Below are 23,146 nucleotides of genomic sequence, written 5' to 3'. Positions count from 1 at the left end.
ATGCCAAAGACATGACAGAGCCAGTCGTGTGAGCTTCTGGGAAAGTCGGAAGGAACAGGAAACAAAGACCTGAAAGTCAGGGACGAATGATGTCAGTGGGTTGGAGCAACTGGAGGAGAGCCAGTGTGCTGGTCTGTGGAAGGTGTTGAGTTGGCATTCCTGAGGCTTTTTGGAAGGAACGTGTGTAAATAATTCAAAAGGTGTTTCATTAGGAAGACTATGATCAAACAGAAGACAAGGGTTGGTGAGAGTGTGGAGTAGAGGAGACTGTAGTGAACTTTGAGTGTGATTGTAGATCGGTGCAGCATTGTGGAAAATAGTACAGAGGTTCCCATCAGAGTTAGAAATAGAATACTGACCAGACAGTCCCTTATCTGGGTGTATACCCAAAGGAGATGAACTCACCACCTATAAAACACTCTCATACTCATTACAGCATCGCTCACAGTAGCCAAGATACAGAAACAACCTAAGCGTCTATTCATAGATGAATGGTAGAGCAATTGTGCTTATATTTAAGGGCACTTCAAAAAGTTCATGGAAAAGTGGAATTAAAAGAAGTTTGCTTTGGTGTAAAAAAAAAAAAAACCCCTTTGAAATCTATTCAGAATTATTTTTTCACCACATGCATTTTCCATCTTCCATTGAAGACCCCTTGCAAATGCAGTAGAATATTATTTAGCTTTAGAAAAAAATAAAATCTTGCTATAACCTGGATAGACTGGGAGGCCAGTCTATTATGCTAAGTAAAATAAGCAAGATATAGAAAGAAATATATTACGTGATCTCACTTATAGGTGGATCTGAAAAAAATGTTAAATATACAGAAGTAGAGAATGAAGCAGGTGTCTCTAGGGGTGGAGTAGAGGGGAATGAGGAGGTGCAGGTCAATCAGTGCAAAACAGGCAACATGTGGGATGGGCAAATCTGTCACTCCAAGGTACATGGGAAATATAGGCAATGAAACTGTATTGGAGATTTTTGTTAGATAAGTAGATTTTAGCAGTTGTCACAAAAATAACTATGTGAGATGATAGATAGGTTGTTTCATTATGGCAAGTAGTTTCCAGTCTCTATATACTCCCCACAGTATCTTGCAAACCGCAAATGCGCACAAGCAAATGTATCAAAACAACCGCCATTATAGAGGCATTTGGGTTGGATCATTGATGTTGAGGAAGATTCAGAACATTAAGTATAAACTACTTAAAACGCACACCCTGTGAGTCTCTTTTCAGAAGTTGGGAAGCTTTCTGCAAATCTTGGTTGCAAATGTCTCTCTGGAGTGGGACTTGGCTCTGTGCGTTTTAATACATGAGATCAGAGCAGGAGCGTATTGCCACCGTCGTTGACTGGAACTGCACATAAGGCTACTGTGCTGATGGATGTCCTCGTCTCAGTTATGAGCACGTAGAAGCAGCGAAACACATCAGCAGGGCTCATTATGTGGCTGATGGGTGTCCCAGTGGTTTCTGCTGGGCTCTCACCATATATTTCTCATTCCCTTCACGAGTATTATTTTCCTGTTGCATCCCTTTGGACTCAAATGTGTGTTTCAAAAGCGCATTAAATTCTTTCTCTCTGCTTTGATCCAGACGAATCACGCATGTTCTTCTCTTTCATTCTCCCATGTTGTCTGTCCCTGTGTTGGATCTCATGCCACTCACGAGAGACTCCTGGTTCTTGTTGTTGCTCTCAGATAACAGCTTTGGGGATGATGAGGAGCTGTCCGCATCTTCTGGCAGCGACGAGGAGGTGATCAAACAATTTGAGATTTCTGTGTCCCGGTCTCAGAGTTTCCGTGCAGGGACCTCTGAGGAAGGAAAGCAGACAGGATTGGAGTGGAAACAGAAATTCCACCATTTGCCCTCTAACCGTGAAGAAGATAGCACCGCAGTGTCTGCCTATGAAGGTAATTTTTGTATCGTATGCTTCTTCTATCTAGATCAGGAATGGCCAATGGTAAGAACATTTTTTGAGTCATTTAACTGCTACACTCTGCATCTGACAGTCCAGAGAGGAGAAGAAAATGAGACAAAACAATCTGGAGAAAGGATGCTGTTTCTAGTGCCTTCCCAAGGAGAGGTTGGGTGTGTCTCTGACACCTTTATGCGAAGAGCCATGAATAGACACAGGCATTGAACAGGGAAGGGTTAGGTAGTGTGTGTGGTTAAAAGCCATCAACCATCCACCTTCATGAGCTGGTCTCCTGTCGACCTAATGTTTTCCTTCTTTTCCTCATGGGCGAATGATCAGTCCAGCCACCAGGGGCCTTACACGTAGATCTTCCTTGTTTTCAACGTCGCACAGAGGAGATTGCAGAAACTGAGAGAAGATAATAGAGAAGAAATTTTAATTTGATGATGAGAGCAAAAAACAGGCAGAAAAGGAAGAGAGGAAAAAACAGAATTGACAAAGGGACCCCTGCACAAGGAATAACTCTCTCTCTAGTTGTGTAGTTTGGCTTATTGATGTGAACCAACGTGATATATCTTACTGCTATTCTTTTCAGCCCAGAGTAGGCCTCATGTAACCAAACTGCAATACCAGGTTTTTTCTCCATTTATGTGCTGAGCCTTTGTCATTGCCTTTTCCCCTCTTGGCTTTTCTTTCTCTGGTGTTAGATCACAGGCTTCCTTTCTCTCCACTGAGAGGGCAAATGTTAGCTAATGAAAGTTAATAGCAGTTGATTCCCTGGGAGTCGCTTGTTTAATTCCAAAGCTAATGGCCCCATTTCCCAGAAGCCCAAATGTCTGGCTTCTGATTTACACAGATAGCCGATGTTCTGAGAGTTCTGACAACCATGCTAACCCTTACCCTTCCTGGAATTAGCAATAACTTATCTCTTGTCATGACTGAATTTTTGACAGATGGTGATAGAACAGCTACATTTTTCTCTATTGAAGAGAGGACGAGTGTGCACCACACTGCCTAAATTACCTGTAGACTTAGGAGAAAATCAGCAGGATTTTCTTAAGAATAGGTGTATGCCAAATGTTTGGTTACCAAATGCCTTGGAAATATTAACGGAGTTTTTATTGCTTGATTTTTTTCTTTCTGTGTCATTTCTTTTTTGTTCATCTTATGTCAGTTAACTTGATTTAATTATTAAAGAAAAATGAAAAGATTAATTGCATAACGCAGAGGGATATTTGTTCAGTGTGTCCTCTATTGATGAAGCTATTTTACTGTACTGTAAACATAGCCCTTTGTGATCACATTTAATTGTAGACAATTATTCCACTTTAAAAAATGCATTCAAAAGTCTTAGTGAAAATAATGTCCATGGACTAAGTAAAATGCAAACTATGAATGAACTACTGGCGACGTTGTCTCATGTTTTATCTTAAGTGAGATCTGTCTTTCTTGATTCAGTGGTGAGGTGATTAGAAACATATTCCAAGCAAGTTCTCTTCCAAGTTCTATTTCAGATAGAACGTTTTTGCATGTTACTCGCCATTGCAGTCTTAATAATGCTCTGCGAGTCCAGGTCAGAGGCTGTGATAGAGCTTTTAGGCATAAAAGGTGGTCTCCAAAACAGCAGTCCATTTCTGGGGCTGATCTTTTGTTGAATAGTAACCTTATTTTTTTATTTTTATTTATTTATTTATTTATTTATTTATTTATTTATTTTTGACAGGCAGAGTGGACAGTGAGAGAGAGAGACAGAGAGAAAGGTCTTCCTTTGCCGTTGGTTCACCCTCCAATGGCCGCCGCGGCCCGCGCGCTGCGGCCGGCGCACTGCACTGATCCGATGGCAGGAGCCAGGAGCCAGGTGCTTTTCCTGGTCTCCCATGGGGTGCAGGACCCAAGCACCTGGGCCATCCTCCACTGCACTCCCTGGCCACAGCCCTCTCCTCCACTGCACTCCCTGGCCACAGCAGAGGGCTGGCCTGGAAGAGGGGCAACCGGGACAGAATCCGGCGCCCCGACCGGGACTAGAACCCGGTGTGCCGGCGCCGCTAGGCGGAGGATTAGCCTAGTGAGCCCGCGGCGCCGACCAACCTTATTTTTGTGTATGGAATAATTAATTCCCGGGGCCAGCGCCATGGCTCACTTGGTTAATCCTCCGCCTGTGGCGCCGGCACCCCATATGGGCACCGGTTCTAGTCCCGGTTGTTCCTCTTCCAGTTCAGCTCTCTGCTGTGGCCCGGGAGTGCAGTGGAGGATGGCCCAAGTGCTTGGGCCCTGCACCCGCATGGGAGACCAGGAGGAAGCACCTGGCTCCTGGCTTCGGATCAGTGCAGCGCCGGCCATGGTGGCCATTTGGGGGGTGAACCAACGGAAGGAAGACCTTTCTCTCTGTCTCTCTCTCTCACTGTCTAACTCTGTCAAATAAATAATAATAAAAAGAATAATTAATTCCCAAGATGTTTCATAAAAGGTAGGTGGTACCTGCCTGGTGTCATCCCCAACAGCTCAGTTTCCCCAGGGTTTGTGTTCAGTTTTGTTTGGGATGGTACATCAATCAGGTTCAATCAGAGAAATGGAACCATACATACATACATGTGCCTACACACATATATGTGTGTGGAAGATAGGTGTCTCAAGAGACTTCTTGTGAAAAATTAGCTTATGTGATCATAGGGGCTGGCTAGACAACAGAAATGTGCAGCCCTAGAACCCACAGGAAGACTGGCTGAGTCTCAGGTCTTAGCAAAAATCGAAACTCTGCAGTGGAAGTTCTTTTTCTCCAGGGAAACCTCAGTTCTCTAAAGGTCTTTCAACTGACTGATTATGTAAGGGATGATCTCTTTTACTTCAAATCAATTGATTATGAGCTTTAATTACAATTCCAAAATTACTTTCTTTTTAACAATATTTCTTTGATTGATTTGAAATGGTGGGCTAGGGAGAGCTAACGAGTGAGCTCCCATCCAATACTTTAGTTCCCAAAAAGCCTGCAATGGCCCAGGCTAGGCCAAAGCAAGAAGCCCAGAACTCAATCTGGGTCTCCCACAGGGGTAGCAGGGACCCAACCATGTGAACCATCACCTGCTACCTCCCAGGATTCATGTTAGCAGGAACTCAGAACTGGGTGCAGCTCTGTGACTCAAACTCAGGCACTCCAATAAGGGATGTGCATATTCCAGGCAGCCGGGCCAAATGCCCATATCTGCAAAATACCTATATTAATGTGTGATTGGATGGTTGACACCTACTCCTGGCTACGTAGACTTATAAAACCAACCATCACAGAGGGTAAGCCAAAGTCTTTGTATATTGCAGGTGATGGGAGGGAAGAGTTGGGAGTATGAAAGGAAGTGAGTGGCTAAAGGGATTTTATTTCACCAAAGTAGGATACGGAGTAAACAAGTTGAAGAATTTCTCTGCTAAAATAAATATGATCGATATGACACAGCTATGACCTATTATGTCTAAGAAGCCAGGATATATTTCTCTGATAATAAGCAATTACTTTCATGCTTCTGTGTGAGCTGACAGGATCCTCTCTCATTTAAAGCCTTGGGGAGACTGCTTTATGTAAAGGTGGACCATCTTTCCCTTTTTTCCTCCTTGCAATTTGACTTGTACCCCAATCTGCATTTCCACTTCATTTCTTGCTTCTCTGTCATGGAAAATGCTTTGTTACATTAATACAGTTCTTATGTTTTTCAGTTATGAATAGCTTTTCAAGGCTTAATGTAGCTGTTGAAAATTCCCTTATTACTGATCTAGGTATTATCACTGTAGGAGTTAAAGCCATGAGACAATTTTATGGGGGTAATTTCTTGGCAAAGTTAGATTTTGTGCTGAAATCCTGCTGGGTGCTACACATGTTGATGGATGGCCCACTGTTTAATAGGACATTTTACTGTTCATGTATGTGAGGAATGGGTGTGCTAATTAGAGGCTTGGAAGAAAATTCTGCTTTATATTGTAGGTTTCTGCATGTGGAGTTTCCCTTGTTCTGTCATTTTCTGCAGCCTTTTTTGTAGTGTGTTTGCCAAATAGCTCAGAGCATGAATGTAAAAATGTTGTGGTGTCACAGGAGAGTGTTTCCAAGGGAGCTGATCTGAATCCTTCACAATGCACACTTCTCAGTGGCCTGCTGTGCAGTCCCCATTCAGGAGTCTGTAGCTGTGTCCCGGGGACCAGCTCAGCCTGAAGATGTTTTCATGTGGTCTGCATAGTGTGATGATAGATTTTCAAGTCTGACTGCTTATATAAATGGGTCATATATTCTCTGGTAAACCACTGTCACCCTCACTCTGTGTTGGGGCACACCTGGCTGCTTCAAAGACTTGTTGCCTGCAGACGTTAAAGTTATTTGCAGGTGTAGTGAGAGCTCACCAGCAGACAAAGTAGCGGCAGTGGACGCATGCAGAGCTTATGTTCTAGCTGAGGTTCCAAAAGGTTAACGGGAGAAATGATTGTTATGTACAGTATGCACATGAGAACCGAGCTTATGACATACTTTGCTATCCTCGTCCCGACTGTATTTATAATTTCCTCTCATCCTGGGATATTGGCTGCTGGAGGCCAAAGAGGTGAGACAGCCTCTGCTGGTCTTGGAGTGTGGGGGCCACATCAAGGGGAAGGCTACCGATTAGGAAGACCCCATCAGCTGTTCCTTGCCTTCTGATTGCAACTTAGACACTGAGGTGGAAGAGTAAGACCAACAGGCTGTGTGTGTGGTAGATACAGAGAGAGAGAGAGAGAGAGAGAGAGAGAGACTATAATACTAATGTCAGAGTAAAACTTTGATGTAGAGTCAGAAGGCTCAGGATTGTTGAGGCTTGGTGGACAGGATGGAGGGTTTGAATACCGCTGTGGACAGAAATGCATCACTACAGGTTCACGAACCAGTGAGACCACGGGTGGCAATGAGTTAAGAAGCAGTAGAAAATGGGATGTGATGGGTTAGAAGAGGCCATTTCAAACCAGAGATGTAAGCAAGGCTAACAATTATGGAATGTCTACTGGGATCCAGGTGATATGAACTTACACAGCCACAATAGCCCTATGGTGGCTTTTTATCCCTTTTTAGGTAAGAAATCAGAGGTTTAGAGTTTCAATATTGTTCAAGTTCATAAAGCAGAGAGGATTTAAACTCAGATTATCTGAATCCAAGTCCAGTGTTCTCTCCATAGATAAAGTAAAGAACATTTGTTTTCCTTTGAGAGAGAGAGAGAGAGAGAGAGAGAGAGAAGGTACGCACTTCCACCCAATGGTTTACTCCAGACCTGCCAACAGCACAGACTGAGTTGTGCTATACTGAAATTGGAAGCTAGAAATTCAGTCCAGCCTTTGCACTTGGGTTCAGGCTGAGACCCAACCCACTTGAGCCATCACTGCAGCTCCCAGGATCTGCACTAGCAGGAAGCTCAAGTCAGAAGCAGAGCCGTGAGCCAAACCAAAGCACTACAATATGGGATGCAGGTGTCTTAACCACGGGCCAAACGCCTGGCCCGAGTAAAGGACTTTATAACTCGGAGAACCACTGAAGACTTTTGAGCAGAGAATAATACAGAGAACAAAAGGAAGAAGTGACACAGGAGACTGTGTGATCTCCATATGACTGCTTTTGCTTTCTGGATCTTTCCCCGAAGCCTTACGGTCATTAACTCCAGCATAATGGTAATGTGTTTATTTTATCCTTCTGATATAAATATACATTCTTTGTGTTCACAGTATTACAAAGCATTAAATCTTCTTGTACCCCACATAAACTGCTAGTGACCTTTTTGATTATATAGATCAAATTTATCCACTGTATTGATGGAGTTATACTTCTGCAGACATTATTGGAATAAGTTTTATTTGTATGGTCTTAATCATTGCAGTGACTGAATTTCTGTAGGTAAGAAAAAATGTAAAAATAAAAGATTTTGAAATAGTTTTTTTTTTATTGAAAATCTAGATTTGGATGGAGCCAGCCAGCTAAGTTATCCTGAGAATTTGTCATATGGTGAAGATTCCCCCATCACTGCCCGCTCACAGTCCTCATGTGAAACGGGGGATACCAGGCGCCATGGTGCATCTAGCCAAGAGACATGCGTGGCCCGAAGCCCCAGTCGCCAGTCCGCAGAGGGGAGCTTGGAGAGGGACAGAGCTTTCAATACTCAAGACCTGGAGGATCCCTACGCCACCGACAGCTCTTCCATGTGGAGTCCAGAGGCGAGTTGTTTGTTCTGCATTCTGTCCTCACACTCACTGGTTCCACCTGTCCTCTCCATCCTCGTCCCCTTCTCCCCTGAATTTCTCCAGAAAGGAAACATCCCCTTGAAAACCAAAGACCTAACAAAAGCTCTTTCACTTGAAATAGCTTTCTGTTCCCATGACCCAAGCCCCATGTGTGTTGATAAAAGAATTGTAAATAAATTAATTTCATTCAAGATGGAAAACAAAGAGTGGTGAGGAAAAGGAAAGCATAACAAGAATGTGGCAGGATAGACTCAACTTAGAACTACACTTAGAACTTCAACAGCTGTTGGGCTTTTCCCCTTCCAAAGACTTTCCTAGCAGCATTTTGTAAAGAGGGTTCTTTGGTTCTTTAGGGAAACTGGTTTATTTCCTTCAGGGTTTCAAGTGAAGTGGAGTTTATTTGTGTTTGTCACAACTCTTGAGTTTTGATGTTAAAATTCTTTTAAAATTATTTGAAAAATAATGATAGAGACAGACAGACACACATATGCACACACAGGAGAAAGGAGCAGAGGCAGGGAGAGGCAGAGAGAGGCAGAGGGTTGGAGGAGGAAAGCAGAGACAGAGAGAAAGAGAACACTCCCATCCACTGGTTCACTCCCCAGATACCCACAGCAGCCAGGGCTGGGCCAGGGTGAAGCTGGGAGCTGGGGATTCAATGCACGTCTTCCATGTGGATGTCAGGAGCCCAACCACTTGAGCCATTACCACTTCTTCCCAGTGTGTGCATTAGTAGGAATGTGCAAATTGAACCCAGTTATTCCAATACAGGGCATAGCTATCTTAACTGACATTACGGCAGCTAGGGCAAAAACCAGCACTTATGATTATTTGACTCTGAAAATTATTTGAAAGAACTAAAACAAAGTGATTCTCCACAAATTGTGATGGAGATTTTTTACTGTGAGTACATTTGTAGGCTTTGAGTTGGGTTGACATGGAGATGGCCATCGATGTTGCTTTTTGGAATAAAAGTCTCATAAATGTCTTCTAAATTTCTTTCCATTGCCAATGCAGCCCAGTATATGACTCACCATCCAGAGATATGCCCGGGGTAATGATGGAAGTTGCTACCAGTTCTTGAGCAGTCAGTACATGCTGGGCACTGTAATAACATTGATTTATCTTACAGGCGTTTCTGATTATTCTACATCAAAATGTTTCATCCTTTTATGATTCCATCACATTGGAAGGCATTAAATAGTGCTGTTCAATACCCAATTTGAAATTAGTTTTGAGGAAATAAATCATGGAGGTGTATCATTTGTGGGGGTGGAGGAAGGAGAAGAAGGGTGAAGGGGCTTTCTTGGCATCAGTCTGAAAAAAACATCCAGGATGGGTCTTTTGTTAGAGTCTGCCTGAACTGCAACACTTGAAACTCTCGGGGAAAAGAAAAAATATTCCAGAAAATTCACACTCTGAAGCTTTACTGCTGCCACCTTAGCTGTGCCTGGAGTGTGTAAGGTGGCGTACGAATGGGCGTTCGTGCCCCCGTGTGGGTGTTTCTGCTGAGAACCAGAAATGGTAAGCCAGATATGTGGCTCGTGTCTTGTGAAAAGCAGCCCTTCATACGGAGACAGCAAACCTTGTCAGCTTTGTGAAAAATACAAAATCTGCTTCCTCCCCATTGGTCCAAATCCAGTCCCTCACAATAACATTTAAAAACATCGTTTTGGGCTCCCTCACCATAAAGCCAGGCGGAGCTGTTTACCTGCCCGTTGGTGCTCTGTCTCTCTGATAACTGTGCCATGAGGCTGGGAGCTGCCATCTCCACGTAACCTCCCACTTACCTGCCTCCTGGAGTTTTAATAGAACACTTAGTGCAGAGGGTACTGAATGTTCCCAGACTCCAAAAATACCCAGACATCTCTGTGTGCTCCATTCAACTTCCTATCTATTTTGAGACGAAAACTGTAATTTGGTGCTCCTACACTTAGAACTTCAAATCCAGCTCGGAGGCAGTTCCTGTAACTGCCTGCTTTGCAGGCTTAGCTCGCCTTTTAAGAATTGATTTATCTGCCTCTTGGCTGTATTAAGAACCCTGTCTTCTCCCGGCTCTTGGCACTAGGGACATTATTGTGGGTCTGTTTCTTTTGGGCCACACAAGTGACATCAACACTATCTTACAGAAACAGCGTTTTCAGTTGGACAGAAAAATCTTTAAGCCCACAGGAGGTTTGACAATTTGACGCAGGTATTCCTGTCTCAAAGAAAAACCCAGTCTATGAGCGCTCAAGGAGTCGTTCATCCTGTCTCGGAAGGAAGCGGGTCACACAGTGCGGCCACCTGTTAGGCTGACTGATTTTCCAGAGCCGCTCTTCTCTGTTGGCAGAGGCCACTGACATTTCCCTGCAGCCACAGGGCTTGGCAGGGGAGAGGATGGGAGGGCGGTTGGCGATTTTGAGCACACTGGGAGGCAGGTGTCCCACTTTTCATCCCTACTTTCCACTGATTAATTGGTTGGCCTTGAGAAGTTAATTAAAATCCGCCAAATGGGGATAAGAATGGAGAGATTTTTACCTTGCAGGAAGGTCAGCAGGATTAACAGTACCCACACGAGGAGCTCCTTTGGTTGCCTGGTGATAGGTAATGTGTGTTGAAATAATTAATTGCTACGAAAACACCAGACTTCCCAAACCTTTGTCTCAAATCAACCCAGGAAGGGGCCACAAAGCTCCGTGTCCACCGGCCACAGCTTGGATGGGCCCACCAGAGCCTGGCCATTGCCCAAGCTGCGTCTACTTTAGGGTTCTTGGGGAAGTTCCCCAGAACTGTACCCGGGGCTCCCCCAGAAACCTGCTGGTGGAGTGCCCATTCATTGAGTAGGTACGTGGCGAGGTGCTCATTATCTGGGGTGTTTCTACGTTGGTACTGAAGCTGGTGACAGAGGAGCTCTGAAGGTTGTGGAGCTCACAGCACTGTGTTTTCCACTCCCAACCTCCCCGTTCTTCCTCCTTCCTCTCACCAACTCCATATACAAACCATCAGCCGTGGTAAAAGTCTTATGGGAGAAGAAAGGAGACCCTGTGGTTGGTTCAGGATAAGATTTGGAATGTTGAGTGTTGAATACTGAATACTGGTTAAGGCAGGCTACGGACCCAGACTATTGATCCCAGCTGGGCACGTGACCTTGACACGGGAGAAGGGAGCATGTTGGTTATTCAGCTCCTCCAAGCTTTAGTTTTCTCCCTAAATGTCTGAAGGTATAATGTTTATCCCCTTTAGGTTGGTATAATTTTTTTTTAAAAAAGATAATGTTTTCTTAGTTTCACCAAAAGAGCAGAGCCTAATATAAAACCGCTTGGAGTGTGATTCCAGGGACCAAGAGTGAGAGACAAGGGGAGTGAGCAGGGAAGAAGGAGGGTCTGGTATGAAAATGTGTGTCTGAGTTGGGCACCTGTTGTTCTAATTACTGCTTCTTCTGGGGCTGTACTCCAGGAAGCTTTAGGAACTGGTCTCATCTATCCAAGGAGACAAAGCTGACTTCGTGGGGTGTTAACCCCTGCACATGCTGGGCTTTGCCTGCATTTTACCAGGCAGGATTCTGTAGCTTTCTCTTCGTTGGCATCAGCAGAGAGGCCAGTAGTGAGAGCTGAGAATTATGGCAGATGGGCAGGAGGTAAGACTTTATTGGATTATGCCAAGGTGAAACCACTTAGAACTAAGATATGCTATGCCTACAAGGGGAAGATGAAACAAGAAGTGGAGCCAAGAAGATTTGAATGTATAAGAGCTGCTTGTTATAATCAATAAAGCATTAGATATGCTTTTGGCATAAGGAATGGTTTAATGGATGTTAGCTGTCATTACTGATGACCAGGCAAGCAGTAGAGATGATCAAGAGTAGACTAAAATAGAGTTTAAGAAGAGAGAGGGGAGTTTTAGACTTGGCCTAACTCCTTGGAGACTTGCTTCTAATATTATATATACGCTAGTTCGTTGTATTCAGAAGTCTCTATGGCAACCACTTTTATCACTGGAAGCTAAGTACCTCTGAATAGAAACACTCACACATGATTGCATACTCAGAAAAATGGGTATCTGAGGCTTTCCTTATTTTACAAGAATTCTAAATTTTCTTGGCAGGCTAATTTGAATCTCAAAAGAGAAGGGCATTCACTAGATGTCTACTATGTGTCAAGTTCTCTGCTTTTCAAAACAGCCCTGTGCAGTTGGCACCCTCGCTGTTTCACTGTTGAGGGAAACAGAAAGTGGAGAGGATTGAAAAACGTGCCCAGTGTCACAGAGCTTCCTAAAGATGTCTATTTCCAGAGAACCATGTACTTTCACCTGAATTCTGTGGGCAAGTGTTACTGATGAGTGCGCATTTTGAAGTGTTTTTATTAAAACATCTGAATTGAAGAGATTTACAAAGTCTGGAGTTCAATACGTAATAATAAATGATTTACAAGATGAATCTGGACAGTTTAGTTGTAGGTAAGATCCTTACCTCTGGGGAAAAATGAGATTATGTTGACATTGTGACTCGATGGGGTAGTTCATTACAGTATAGGCAATGCAGCTCGGTTTCCCCAGTGAAGTCATCAGATCTTCAGACAGAAAGAATTGCTATCCAAGGGTGATACAGAGCTGCCCTTGAAAATACTCATAGGTAGCACCAGTCCCCCGGTAGGAGAACTCGTAGGTATTTTTGGAGTCTGGTCTGAGCCAAGTCTTTACATCTTTAGCAAAACCTCATAACAACACTCTATAACGTGGGCATATGAATGTGCATTTTTCAGCTACAGTGCAGAGAGGCTGGGATATTTGGCCAAAAGCCTAGTCAGTGATGGGGTTCGATTTCAATCTGGGTGTTCTGCGTAGTAGTTAACTATTGCTGGGGAAGCCCTCCTAAACCCTTTCTCCTCAAAGAGTGTTCTAAGGCCAGTAGTATCCACATCTCCTGCAAATTTCTTCCAAATGCTGAATCTCAGGTCCCACCCCAGAACGACTGAATCAAGCCTTAGTTGATTTGTGTCCACATTAAAGTTTGTGGAGCTCATCTCTAAGCCATTTCTCTCATACACATTGGAAATATGCTGAAGGATCACCAGCCATGGGCTTCCATTGTCTGTCGAAGGTTCTGCCCGGTGGAGAACAGGCCCAGGCACAACCATTTCTCCTGGACACTCATGGAACAGGCATCTACTAGGAAGTGCATGGTTGACTTAATTTTAGACATAGCATCCCACTTGGTTTCCATGATAGTATGCAGTTCTGTTTTTTGAGAGCCCAGCTATATGAAAACACTTTGCAAAAGTATCTAAGCTTCACTTATTCATTCCAAAAAGCATTCATGAAGGCTCATCATGCCCTCAAAGAGGCCAGTAAGCAGAGCTTTCTAATGTAGAAAGGAGGGTGCTCCTAGTTAGAAGGCCTGGAATTCTCCACAGAGGGGTGCCAACTTGCTGCAAAGAATTTTGGTCATTAACATTTCCATACCTTATCTTTTTTTCTTTGCTGGCAGCAGGAACAGGATGAAACCAGTCTGCAGGTGCCATCTGGGATTTCAGAGCCTATCTCAAAGTGTGGTGACCTTGATGTCGTCTTTGAATATAGAGCCGTGAGCCAGAAACTCACAGTCACGGTTGTGAGAGCACAGGGTCTCCCGGATAAGGACCGAAGTGGTGTGAACTCCTGGCAAGTTCACATGGTGCTGCTGCCTAGTAAGAAACAGAGGGGCAGGACAAGCACACAGCGAGGGCCCAACCCCATCTTCAAGGAGAAGGTCACCTTCACCAAGCTGGAGCCCAGAGATGTGGCAGGCTGTGCTGTCCGCTTCCGCCTGTACGCTGCCCACAAGATGACCCGAGAGAGAATGATGGGAGAGAAATTATTCCATCTCAGCCACCTGCACCCAGAAGGGGAAATGAAAGTGACTCTGGTTCTGGAGCCAAGAAGTAATATAAGTGTGAGTATGTTAAATGGTGCCGCTAATGACACTGTGTGCTTGAAGACCTGGGATTGTCAACCCTTGATTTAGTACACGCAGCCTGTGGAGTCAGAGACCTTGATTTAATTTTCCATTTTGGCTCTCCTTATTGTTATAAGCCATGCTTTGTACTTCATGGTCAGTGGGTCTTTCATACTTGTCTCCCTGATAACCTGATGGATGTATTCCCTGTCCACTTTAGCCAATGACAGCAGTGTGGTCCAGGGCATGGAACACCAGGACAGGTACTTGGTCTTCTGGTCAGTGGATAAGTGGTGCTACTCCTTTCACCCCTGGTATGTGTTGTGATTAATCTCTGAGATGGGATTCTCAAGGCAAGGTTCTTGGAAGTAGGCCAGCGCATGCTACAGGAGCAACCCTACACCCCAGTGACTTCTGAGACTTTCCTTTAATATAACTGTAACCTCCCTCCCCTGTGAAATGCCCTATTCCTCTGGCTGCTCCAGTTTCAAAGAGAGACACTGTAGCTTGTATGTCCAACAAAATGGTCAGTGTGCTATTGCTGTGGGTTGTATGTCATTAATGTGAGAATCTCCTTTTAAGAAACCATGTAAAAAATCTATCTGGGGCTACTGGGCCAATCATTCATTCATTCAGGGTATTTACTTTCAAGCACTAGGTGGATAAAGCAGGTGCATGAGAACTAGCCAGATGATTGCTCATGGAGCGCTTACAGTCAAACTGTAATGGGAGGTCAGAGGAGAGAGAGAGAGAGAGAGAGAGAGAGAGAGAGAGAGAGATAGGCTGCTGTTTAGAGGGCTCAGAGAAGGTTTCTCTGAGATGGTAACAGAACTTAGAAGTGACAAGTGATGGAGGAGGATTCCAGCAGAGGGACTGGTAACTGCAAGTGTTGGGAGGTGGGAAGGAGCTTGTTATGTTTGAAGAAGACAGGGAGACAGAAAGGCTGGAGCAGAGTAGATCCATTCACTTGAATTTTTTTTTTTTAGGATTGATTTACTTATTTGAAAGAGTTTCAGAGAGAAAAGAAGAGACACAGAAAGAGGGAGAGAGCATCCATCCACTGATTCACTCTCCAAATGGCCTCAATGGCTGGAGCTAGGCCAGTCCAAAGCCAGGAGCCAGGCATTTCATCTGGGTCTCCCACGTGGGTGCAGGAGCCCATGCACTTGGGCCATCTTCTACTGTTCTCCCAGCTGTATTAGCAGGGAGCTGGGTTGGAAGTGGAACAGCTGGGAATGGAACCGGTGCCCATATGGGATACTGGCACTGCAGGCAACAGCTTTACCAGCTACACCATAACACCAGCCCCAATCTACTTGAATCTCTAGTGTTATCTCAAGATTAACCTCTTGTAATTCTCAGTTTTGCCTCCCTGAATCTGCTGCAGCCTTCCCATCTTGCCTAGGGCAGTTTTATCCTTCCAGTTGCTGTGGTCAAAAATCTTTAAAGTCATTGGTGACTTCTCTTTGGTCCACCTGAGATCACGTTAGCTGTATCTTCACATGCACCCAGAACCTGGGTCTCGTCGGCGTTCCTGAAGTCACCTCCTGCCAGTGGTCTTCCTGCTTCTGTCTTTGATCCCTGCGTTTTATCTCCAGCATGGGAGCCTGAACAAGCCTTTTAAGGCATCAGCTAGATCATGCCTCACCTCTGCTCAAATCCCTCTCTTTTTCTTACGTCTGAGTCACATAGCTCTGAGACCAGGGAAAACAGAAGATCCAGGAGGTTGGAGGGGTCTTGCTCTATAAAGCACAGGAAGAGGTACAAGCAACTTCAAAAAAGTTCATGGGAAAATTGAATTAAAAGATCATTTTATTTTGGTGCAAAAAGTTTTGAAATCCATGCACATTGGGGATTGCCCAAAAGTTCAAGGGAAATGTGTATCTTAAAAAATTATGCATGGATTTCAAACAGTTTTTGCACCCAAATCAACTTTCGGTTCTATTTCCCACCAACTCTTTGAAGTCCCCTGATATAATCGTACCCATATATCTATACCAGGCCCTCTACCATGTACTGGAGACAAAGAATTGAATGGGAAGAATGAGCCAGCATGAAGGAGCTTTCAAGGTGAAAGTTCTTTCATTCATCAGTTAATTTTCACCTGGCATTAGGCTGGGCATTGTGGACTGAGCCTGAGAAGCCGCAATCCCTTATGCGCTGTGGACTGGGAGGTTGACATGGACTTGGAATTTGATGGGCGAGGCAGGCAGTACAGTGGCGGGTACCTCTGTGGAAACACAAAGGTGGGTCTGGTCCTTACCCGATGGGAACAAGCGTTTCATTGTTGGATTTTTATCTTCTAGGCAACAGAGGCTCTAAGGTACCTCTCCAAGCCACCTAGCCCTGTTGTTTACCAGCTGGGTTGCACGAAAACCCAGGGCTCTCTAAAGACGCCCAGGGTGTGGAAGATAGGCCCCTTTCCCCCACATGTTTGGGATATCTAATTCCTTTGCTTGGTTTGCTTTGTTGGGTCCTAATAAGAGGTTTGAGGAAATGATTCAGCTGTGGAGCAGAATGATAGACGCAAAGTCCAGTGCATTGGTGGCTGGTGGAGATGGCGTTCTAGCGACGTGGGCTGGCTTACTCCAGCCAGGCCAAGACCCACTGTGGCTCCTCAGTGAGAATCCATGTCCCCGTGAGCTTTGTTTTCTTCCCTTCCAAGTGCCTGGTTGCTCAGGAAAGACGTGTGTGTGTCTGAATAATCATGACAGCTTGGGCTCTCACCTGGCTCCTGTTAGTCACTAAGATCCAAAATCCACGTGTCCACGTGCTGAAAAAGTGCTCATTTTCCATGTAGTTCAGGTAGCATCTGACAAAATAACCTTGGGCAGCAGAAGTAGGGGCCAAATGTTCCACATGGTGGTGGAGGCCGGGCGGTCATCTCTTTGATAAGACAAAACACCCCCTGTGCGGCCACATTCATCAAGAAGCTGCACAGAACAGAAGCAAAGACTCAGACCTGGGTTCCTGGAAATTCATCGGCCCAAATTACACAGAAAGAAATCTCGGTCTCTGTTAAAAGTATTGCTAGCTCTCCATGTATCTTAGAGGGTTTGATTTACACCAGCAATAACATCTTTGTCTGTTTTGTCTTTAGAGAGGAAATATTGAATGGAGACAGCTCTTAGAACAAATATGTCAGCTAATCAGGCAGGAGGTCTCATCCATGACTGTGTTCCCTGGGCCCACTGTAATTCACACTGAGTGTGCCCTTAGTAATCTTTGGCAGTCATCGAGATTGGGTCCCAGTTTCAGCGAACATAATATGGGCTTTCTCTAAAAGTGAGGGGTGCGGTGTGGCCAATGAGTTCTTTGTTGTTCTTCCCCTCCAGGGTGGAGAGTCTCCGCTCAACTCTTCTGCAGCTTCTCACCGTGACAGTGCCCCATCCACGCAGTCGCTGGCTCACGGAGGGGCACCAGAGCTACTGGTGGGGCTGTCCTACAATCCCACAACAGGGCGACTAGCTGTGGAGATGATCAAAGGCAGCCATTTCCGAAACCTCGCCCTTCACCGAGCGCCTGGTAAGCGTGTGTCTGCTCCCCTAGCCCTGGTCCTTTCAAATAGAAGGCTATGTGTCCTTTCACTTTAAGTCTTTTTATTTTTTTTTTCAACTATTAAAAGGATCTTGGTATGTCCTAGGCAAGCGTTCACAAAGCTATCCCTCTGGGTTTCATAATGGCTTCCAGTTTAATTAGACTGAATACTGCTTCGATATCTAGATGCATCTTCACACAAAATAAACTGACTTATGTGTCTGTGTTGTTTAAGGGAAAATTAAGATGTCTTTGCAACAACATAATGTGTGTGGGCAATTAATATCTGCTAATATGTCCCAGGCCTTCAATGTTAAAGAGGCAGAGCTCCAACTTTGGAGTGAGGCAGATCTGGGATGGAAGCGTGACTATACTCCTTAGCCACTTACTTTGATCCTGTGCAATTTAACCAACTTTTCTAAACCCCAGTTAACTCACCTGGAAAGCAGCAGATATTAGTCCCCTCCCTCATGGGTTTTTTTTGGGGGGGCTTAAACTGAATTAATTTATGTAAAGTGTTTAGCTCATAGCACACGGTGAACCCACGAGAAATGTTAGTGGTTACAGTGGTGGTGGAGAAGGAGGTGGGGGAGGAAGATCCGGGGCTAATGGCCGACCCACCAGGGAAATCAGCACTTGTGAGATCCCTGCTGGAGAAAGGTACCCAAGATCCAACCTCCTTGACTGTAGCCAGGGTTCAAGAAGCCAGAGTCATGACGCTGCTGCCTCCATCTGCCTCAATGGCCTCTCAGCATCCAGGAACTTAGAGATTAAGCATTAGAATAATGCCACTGAAAAATTAGCTCATCATTTCAGTGATTTTGCTTGTCAGTACAAAAGCTTGAAGAGGGGTAAGAAGGTGGTTTCTGCCTCACTTGTGACTTCTGAACCTCATGAATATATGCATCTAGTCCTAGGAACCTAGTTTGTATTAGAAAGCTAGCTGCAAGAGAGTCTGAACAATGTTGGAGTGGAAGACAAAGGATCCTACCTATCACTGTGCCCAGGTCTTGTGGAAAGACAAAAGTCAGTACAAATATAATAGCTGACAAGTTGAAAGAGCCATGGAATCTGGCTTCATGTGGCAGAAGCCAGGGAACAGCCAGGCTAAGCAACTAAAACCAAATCTGGGCTCCCATTCTTTTGTCCTTAACTGTGCTGTACTGACAAAGCCTCTTTTGCAAGTAGGCATCTCATCAGCCAAACTGTGTTAAAGCCACCGCAGCAAGTTAATGAGGAAAGCCCAGCACTTTGGGTAACAGAATAGACCAGGTGCATAAACAATCCCATACTGACACTGAGATCCAGGTGAGAGCAATTGAGAATACATAATAGAAGCTGATTATTAATTGCACAGCTAGAGTCTCTGCTAGATACAGCTTTGTTTTCCAAAATAGATCTGAATTTACTAAAGATAGGTAGATGCATTTCTTCTTCAGAGCCTTTGCCGTCTCTTTTCCTGCCTTCCTGAGATTTGTTAAGAGCTAAGAAGTTTTTTTAGAAAGATAGTGGAGAAGCAGAGAATAATGGGGATGTGGATCACACGGGCATGGCCTGTTCAAGTCTGTGCCAGCAGGTTTTCCTCTGCAGGTTGGGTGGTATCAGGCAGTGTGGGGAGAAGCACAGCAGGCTGGTCTAGAAAGCATCTGCTGAAAGCCGAAAGAATCAAGGTGTGATTCAGGCTCTAACCACTTACTAGCTGGGAGTCGCTAAACTGTTCTGAACCCTCAGTTCTGAATAACTACTTTGTAGGTAAGAATAATACATAGAAGGGGGGATGGTATTATTTTATCTTCATAATTACCTACATGCAAAACAAACATGCCAAAGAGGAAATTCTTATAATGAATGCTTCAAACTGAAGAGGAAGAAAAAGGCAAGTCCTAATTTGCAAATTGATTGTATTCCAGAGGTTTGAGCCAGTGTGGCATTCAGGACACGATTTGTCATTGGCGTATTGTTGCCATTTAACTCAAAATGTACCTGACATTCTGTCTCTTTGTCACCAAAGTAATAAAAAAACAATTCTGCTGTGAGGCTATTAATTAAAGCAGAAGCCCAGTAGTGAAGACAACAAGTTTTTTGTGTCTGTGCATTGCTGGTACTTGAGGAAAAGCTGCTTTAATTAGGAAGGAAGGGAAGGTAGAAGGTTCCTTTGTGGGGCTTCTGGAAATAGACCTCCTGGTACTCTCAAGGGCCCTAGGTATGGTTGGCCTCAGACCTTCATTATACCCTACTTCGTTATGGCACTAGCAAAACTGGGACGGTTGTCAGGCAAGCTTAGGATACAGTTTTAAGAGTAAGAGAGAGAGAGGATGGGGGATCAAGAGTTTTACAAGGTAACTGGGCAGAGATGGAAGAAAGAGGGGGAGAAGGAGGAGGGATGCGAGCAGAAGCTGAATGGGGCCATGAGTGGGCAGTGGTGGAGGAAGCATGCCAAGGGCACTTTGGCCATCCTAGAGGGAAGGCTGGTGACGCAGCTCTCTGTGTCAGAGCTGGTCACACAGAGCTGCCTGTGAGGGCACAGTCATGCACACAGAACTAGTCTGAGGCTATGTCAAAGGTTAACAAAAGGTGGGATTAACAGACAAGTTTATTTTGAAATCTATGCATACAAGGAGTCTTCAGAAAGTTCATGGAAAATGCATATTATGAAAAATTCTGCATGGATTTCAACATATTTTGCACCAAAACAAACCTCTCTTTTTTAAAATTTAGCTTTATTTATTTGAAAAGTATATTATTTTAAAAAACACACACACACAAAGAGACAGACAGCAGAGAGGGGGTGGGATATCTTCTGTGTCCATTGGTTCACTCCCCAAATGCCCAAGCATTGAGGGTTAAGCCAGGCTGAAGCCAGGAGCATGGCACTCAGAAGTGGGTGGCTGGGACCCAAGTACTTGATCCTGCTGCCTCCAGGGGTGTGCAGTATCAGGAAGCTAGAACTGGAAGTAGAGTAGGCTCTCTGATATGAGGTGTGAGTAGCCCAAGTATTGCATTAACCAATGTGCCAAATATCTACCCCAGCTTATCTTTAAGTCCCATTATCCACAAACTTTCTGAAGTCTCTTGTCTGAGCAAGGGTCATAGAAACTGTGCTGGAGACACTCAGCTCAGGTGCAGGTATTTCCTTGGTAAAATGGGAACATCATTCCTGCCTTCCAGGGTGGTGACAATCCTGGAAAGAAAGGTTCTTAGGGAGTACGGAAGGATAATACATTGGAATGTATATTGGGATCCTATCTCCTCTAGAATGTTTTTAAAGTTTTATGTCCTCTTAGTTGGGATCTTTGGCCTCCAAGTATACAATGGAACGAAAGATAACTTTGGAATCACCCACTTGATATAGGCAGGTGATTGTCCTGATATTTTAAGCTTTATCTTTCTTTTTTTTCCTAAAGATTTATTTATTTGAAAGGCAGAATTACAGAGAGAGAGACAGAGACAGAGACAGAGAGAGAGAGAGAGAGAGATCTTCCATCCACTGGTTCCAAAGCTAGGAGCCAAGAGCTTCTTGCAGGTCTCCTGTGTGTGTGGCAGGGGCCCAAGCACTTGAGCCATCTTCCACAGCTTTCCCAGGCCATAGCAGAGAGCTGGATCAGAAGTGGAGCAGCCCTGACTCAAACCAGCGCCCATAGGGGATGTCAGCCTACCAGGTGGCGACTTTACCTGCTATGCCACAATGGTGGCCCTGGCGAGCAAGCTTTTCTTACTAGGCAACATAGTGGAGTTGGACAAATAGTAGATGAAGGTCCTCTCTCTACTAGGGTCTTACAAGATATAGGCCAATGAGATAAATGACCCCTCCCACTACTCCAAATTAATTCTGTGCTGGAATCTTGGGAGAGAGGGCTGTATGAGGCAAGGTTTACCATGATGGGCAGGAGCCAGTGGGAGCAGTTACTGAGATGGGAATGTTCATCAGCACCAACTGGTGTCTCCACCGCGCAGAACATCACCAGAAGGCTGTCTGTGCCGCATGGTGGTAGTGATGCAGAGAATACGTTCCTGTTGGGAATGTAACGTGGGACAACCACTTTGGGGAAAGACCTGGAAGTTTCTTTTACAGCTAACCATGCACTGAGAAGCCAGCAGTTCTGTTCTTACAGGGCTTAGCCATAGTTAAAAGAAACATAGGCCTATATGAACATGTTCAGAGCAGCTTTATTCATAATGGCAAAAACTTAAAAAGTCATGTTACTCCATAGGGGAATGAATAAGTTGAGATATATTTGTATGATGGAATACTGTTCAGCAAGGAAAACAAATACAGGTGTTCAACAATTTGGAGGAAACTGAAAAGCTGAGTACCTGCTGCGTGATTGCATTGACAGGAAGTTCTAGAGTTGGCAGAACTCAGCTCTCTGGGAAAGCAGCCGAGGGGTGATGGCCTCAGCAGTGGTTTGGTGCCAGAATGTACTGGGTAGGGGCAGGAGGCAACGAGCTGAGTGTGAGGGAAATGTTCTACGTCTTCAAAGGGGTGTGGCTTAAATGAATGTACACATTTATCAAAATGCACTGAATGGTATAAACATTGAATATTTCATGCCATGTCAGTTTTACCTTTAAAATGACTCACAATAATGAACTCCAGTTGGCAAAATGCATGCTGAGATGCTTAGGAGTGAAGAGCAAAAATGGCTACAACTAAAGTGGATTGAATTGATGGATGAATAGGTTCACAGATATGTGGACAAGTGAATGGAGCAAAATACAACAACTTAAGAATTAAGGTGGTGGACATGTGGGTAGCTTGCATGACTGCTTCAGTTGTTCTGTAGATTTGAAACTTAATTTGGAGTAAGGAAACATGGTAATTTAGTCTGCAATAGGATATCTGGGTCAAATGGGTAAAATAAGAATATTTGATATTTGTGGTTGGCCATACATTTTTTAAAATAGGATGGTATCGCAAGATCCAATCCTATTCCACTGGCCATATTTTGGGTCGGATGCATAGGGTAACAAGCATCCAAACCTGTATTGTTCTATATTGTTCTCCATCAACTGCATCCATCCCAGGAGAAGGTATGTATCTGGGAATTCTTTTTTCATTTCAAACTGTAACCTTTTGCCCTACTCATCTGACATACATAGAAACATATTTTGTTTTTATCTTAAATATTATAATTATAAATAACATATAAATAACATAACAGGAGCATATGTTCAGATGGTTGCTATGATTTGATGTTAGTCTGTGTGTCCCCCAAGGGTTATATTTTAAAGGTCCCCAAAGTCTTTTGTTAATGAGTTCATGGATTAAGGGTGGAAATGTAATCCAGTTCTGGATATGCAGGCCTTTGGGAAGTGATTGGATTGGATTAGGTTGCTTGGGTGGAGCTCCATGATGGAGCCATGATGGCTTTTAAGGAGAGACCACATGGACATGTATGTGCACACTCCCCATCTCTCTCTGCTTCCTGGATTTCCACCCTGCTCTGCTCATACTCTTCTTCCCACCACCCTCATCACTCAAGATAATGGAGTCACCCACTATTGGACCGTGTTCTTTTAGAACAGTGAGCCACCATAAACCTTCTT

The 23,146-nt window shown here is 44.4% G+C and overlaps 1 protein-coding gene across 15 annotated transcripts in view; it reads left to right on the top strand.

Moving 5' to 3' along the window:
• The window catches only part of SYT16 (synaptotagmin 16), a 322,943-nt gene that overhangs the window by 284,973 nt on the left and 14,824 nt on the right, over window positions 1–23,146 (top strand). For 14 of the 15 annotated variants that reach the window (XM_002719549.6, XM_089322558.1, XM_089322557.1 and 11 more), the window contains 4 exons: window positions 1,700–1,912; window positions 7,865–8,121; window positions 13,619–14,059; window positions 17,398–17,587. In XM_002719549.6, coding sequence (XP_002719595.3) covers window positions 1,700–1,912; window positions 7,865–8,121; window positions 13,619–14,059; window positions 17,398–17,587 — 1,101 coding nt within the window. The remainder of the gene's footprint in view (window positions 1–1,699; window positions 1,913–7,864; window positions 8,122–13,618; window positions 14,060–17,397; window positions 17,588–23,146) is intronic. The other variant, XM_089322566.1, reaches the window with a different exon arrangement.

This window comes from Oryctolagus cuniculus, chromosome 20 (assembly GCF_051225735.1).
Source record: "Oryctolagus cuniculus isolate XC-2025 breed Fujian yellow rabbit chromosome 20, ASM5122573v1, whole genome shotgun sequence".
Lineage (NCBI taxonomy): Eukaryota > Metazoa > Chordata > Mammalia > Lagomorpha > Leporidae > Oryctolagus > Oryctolagus cuniculus.
The sequence above is the reverse complement of the archived record's forward strand: the minus strand, read 5'-3'. Positions and strand labels throughout refer to the sequence as shown.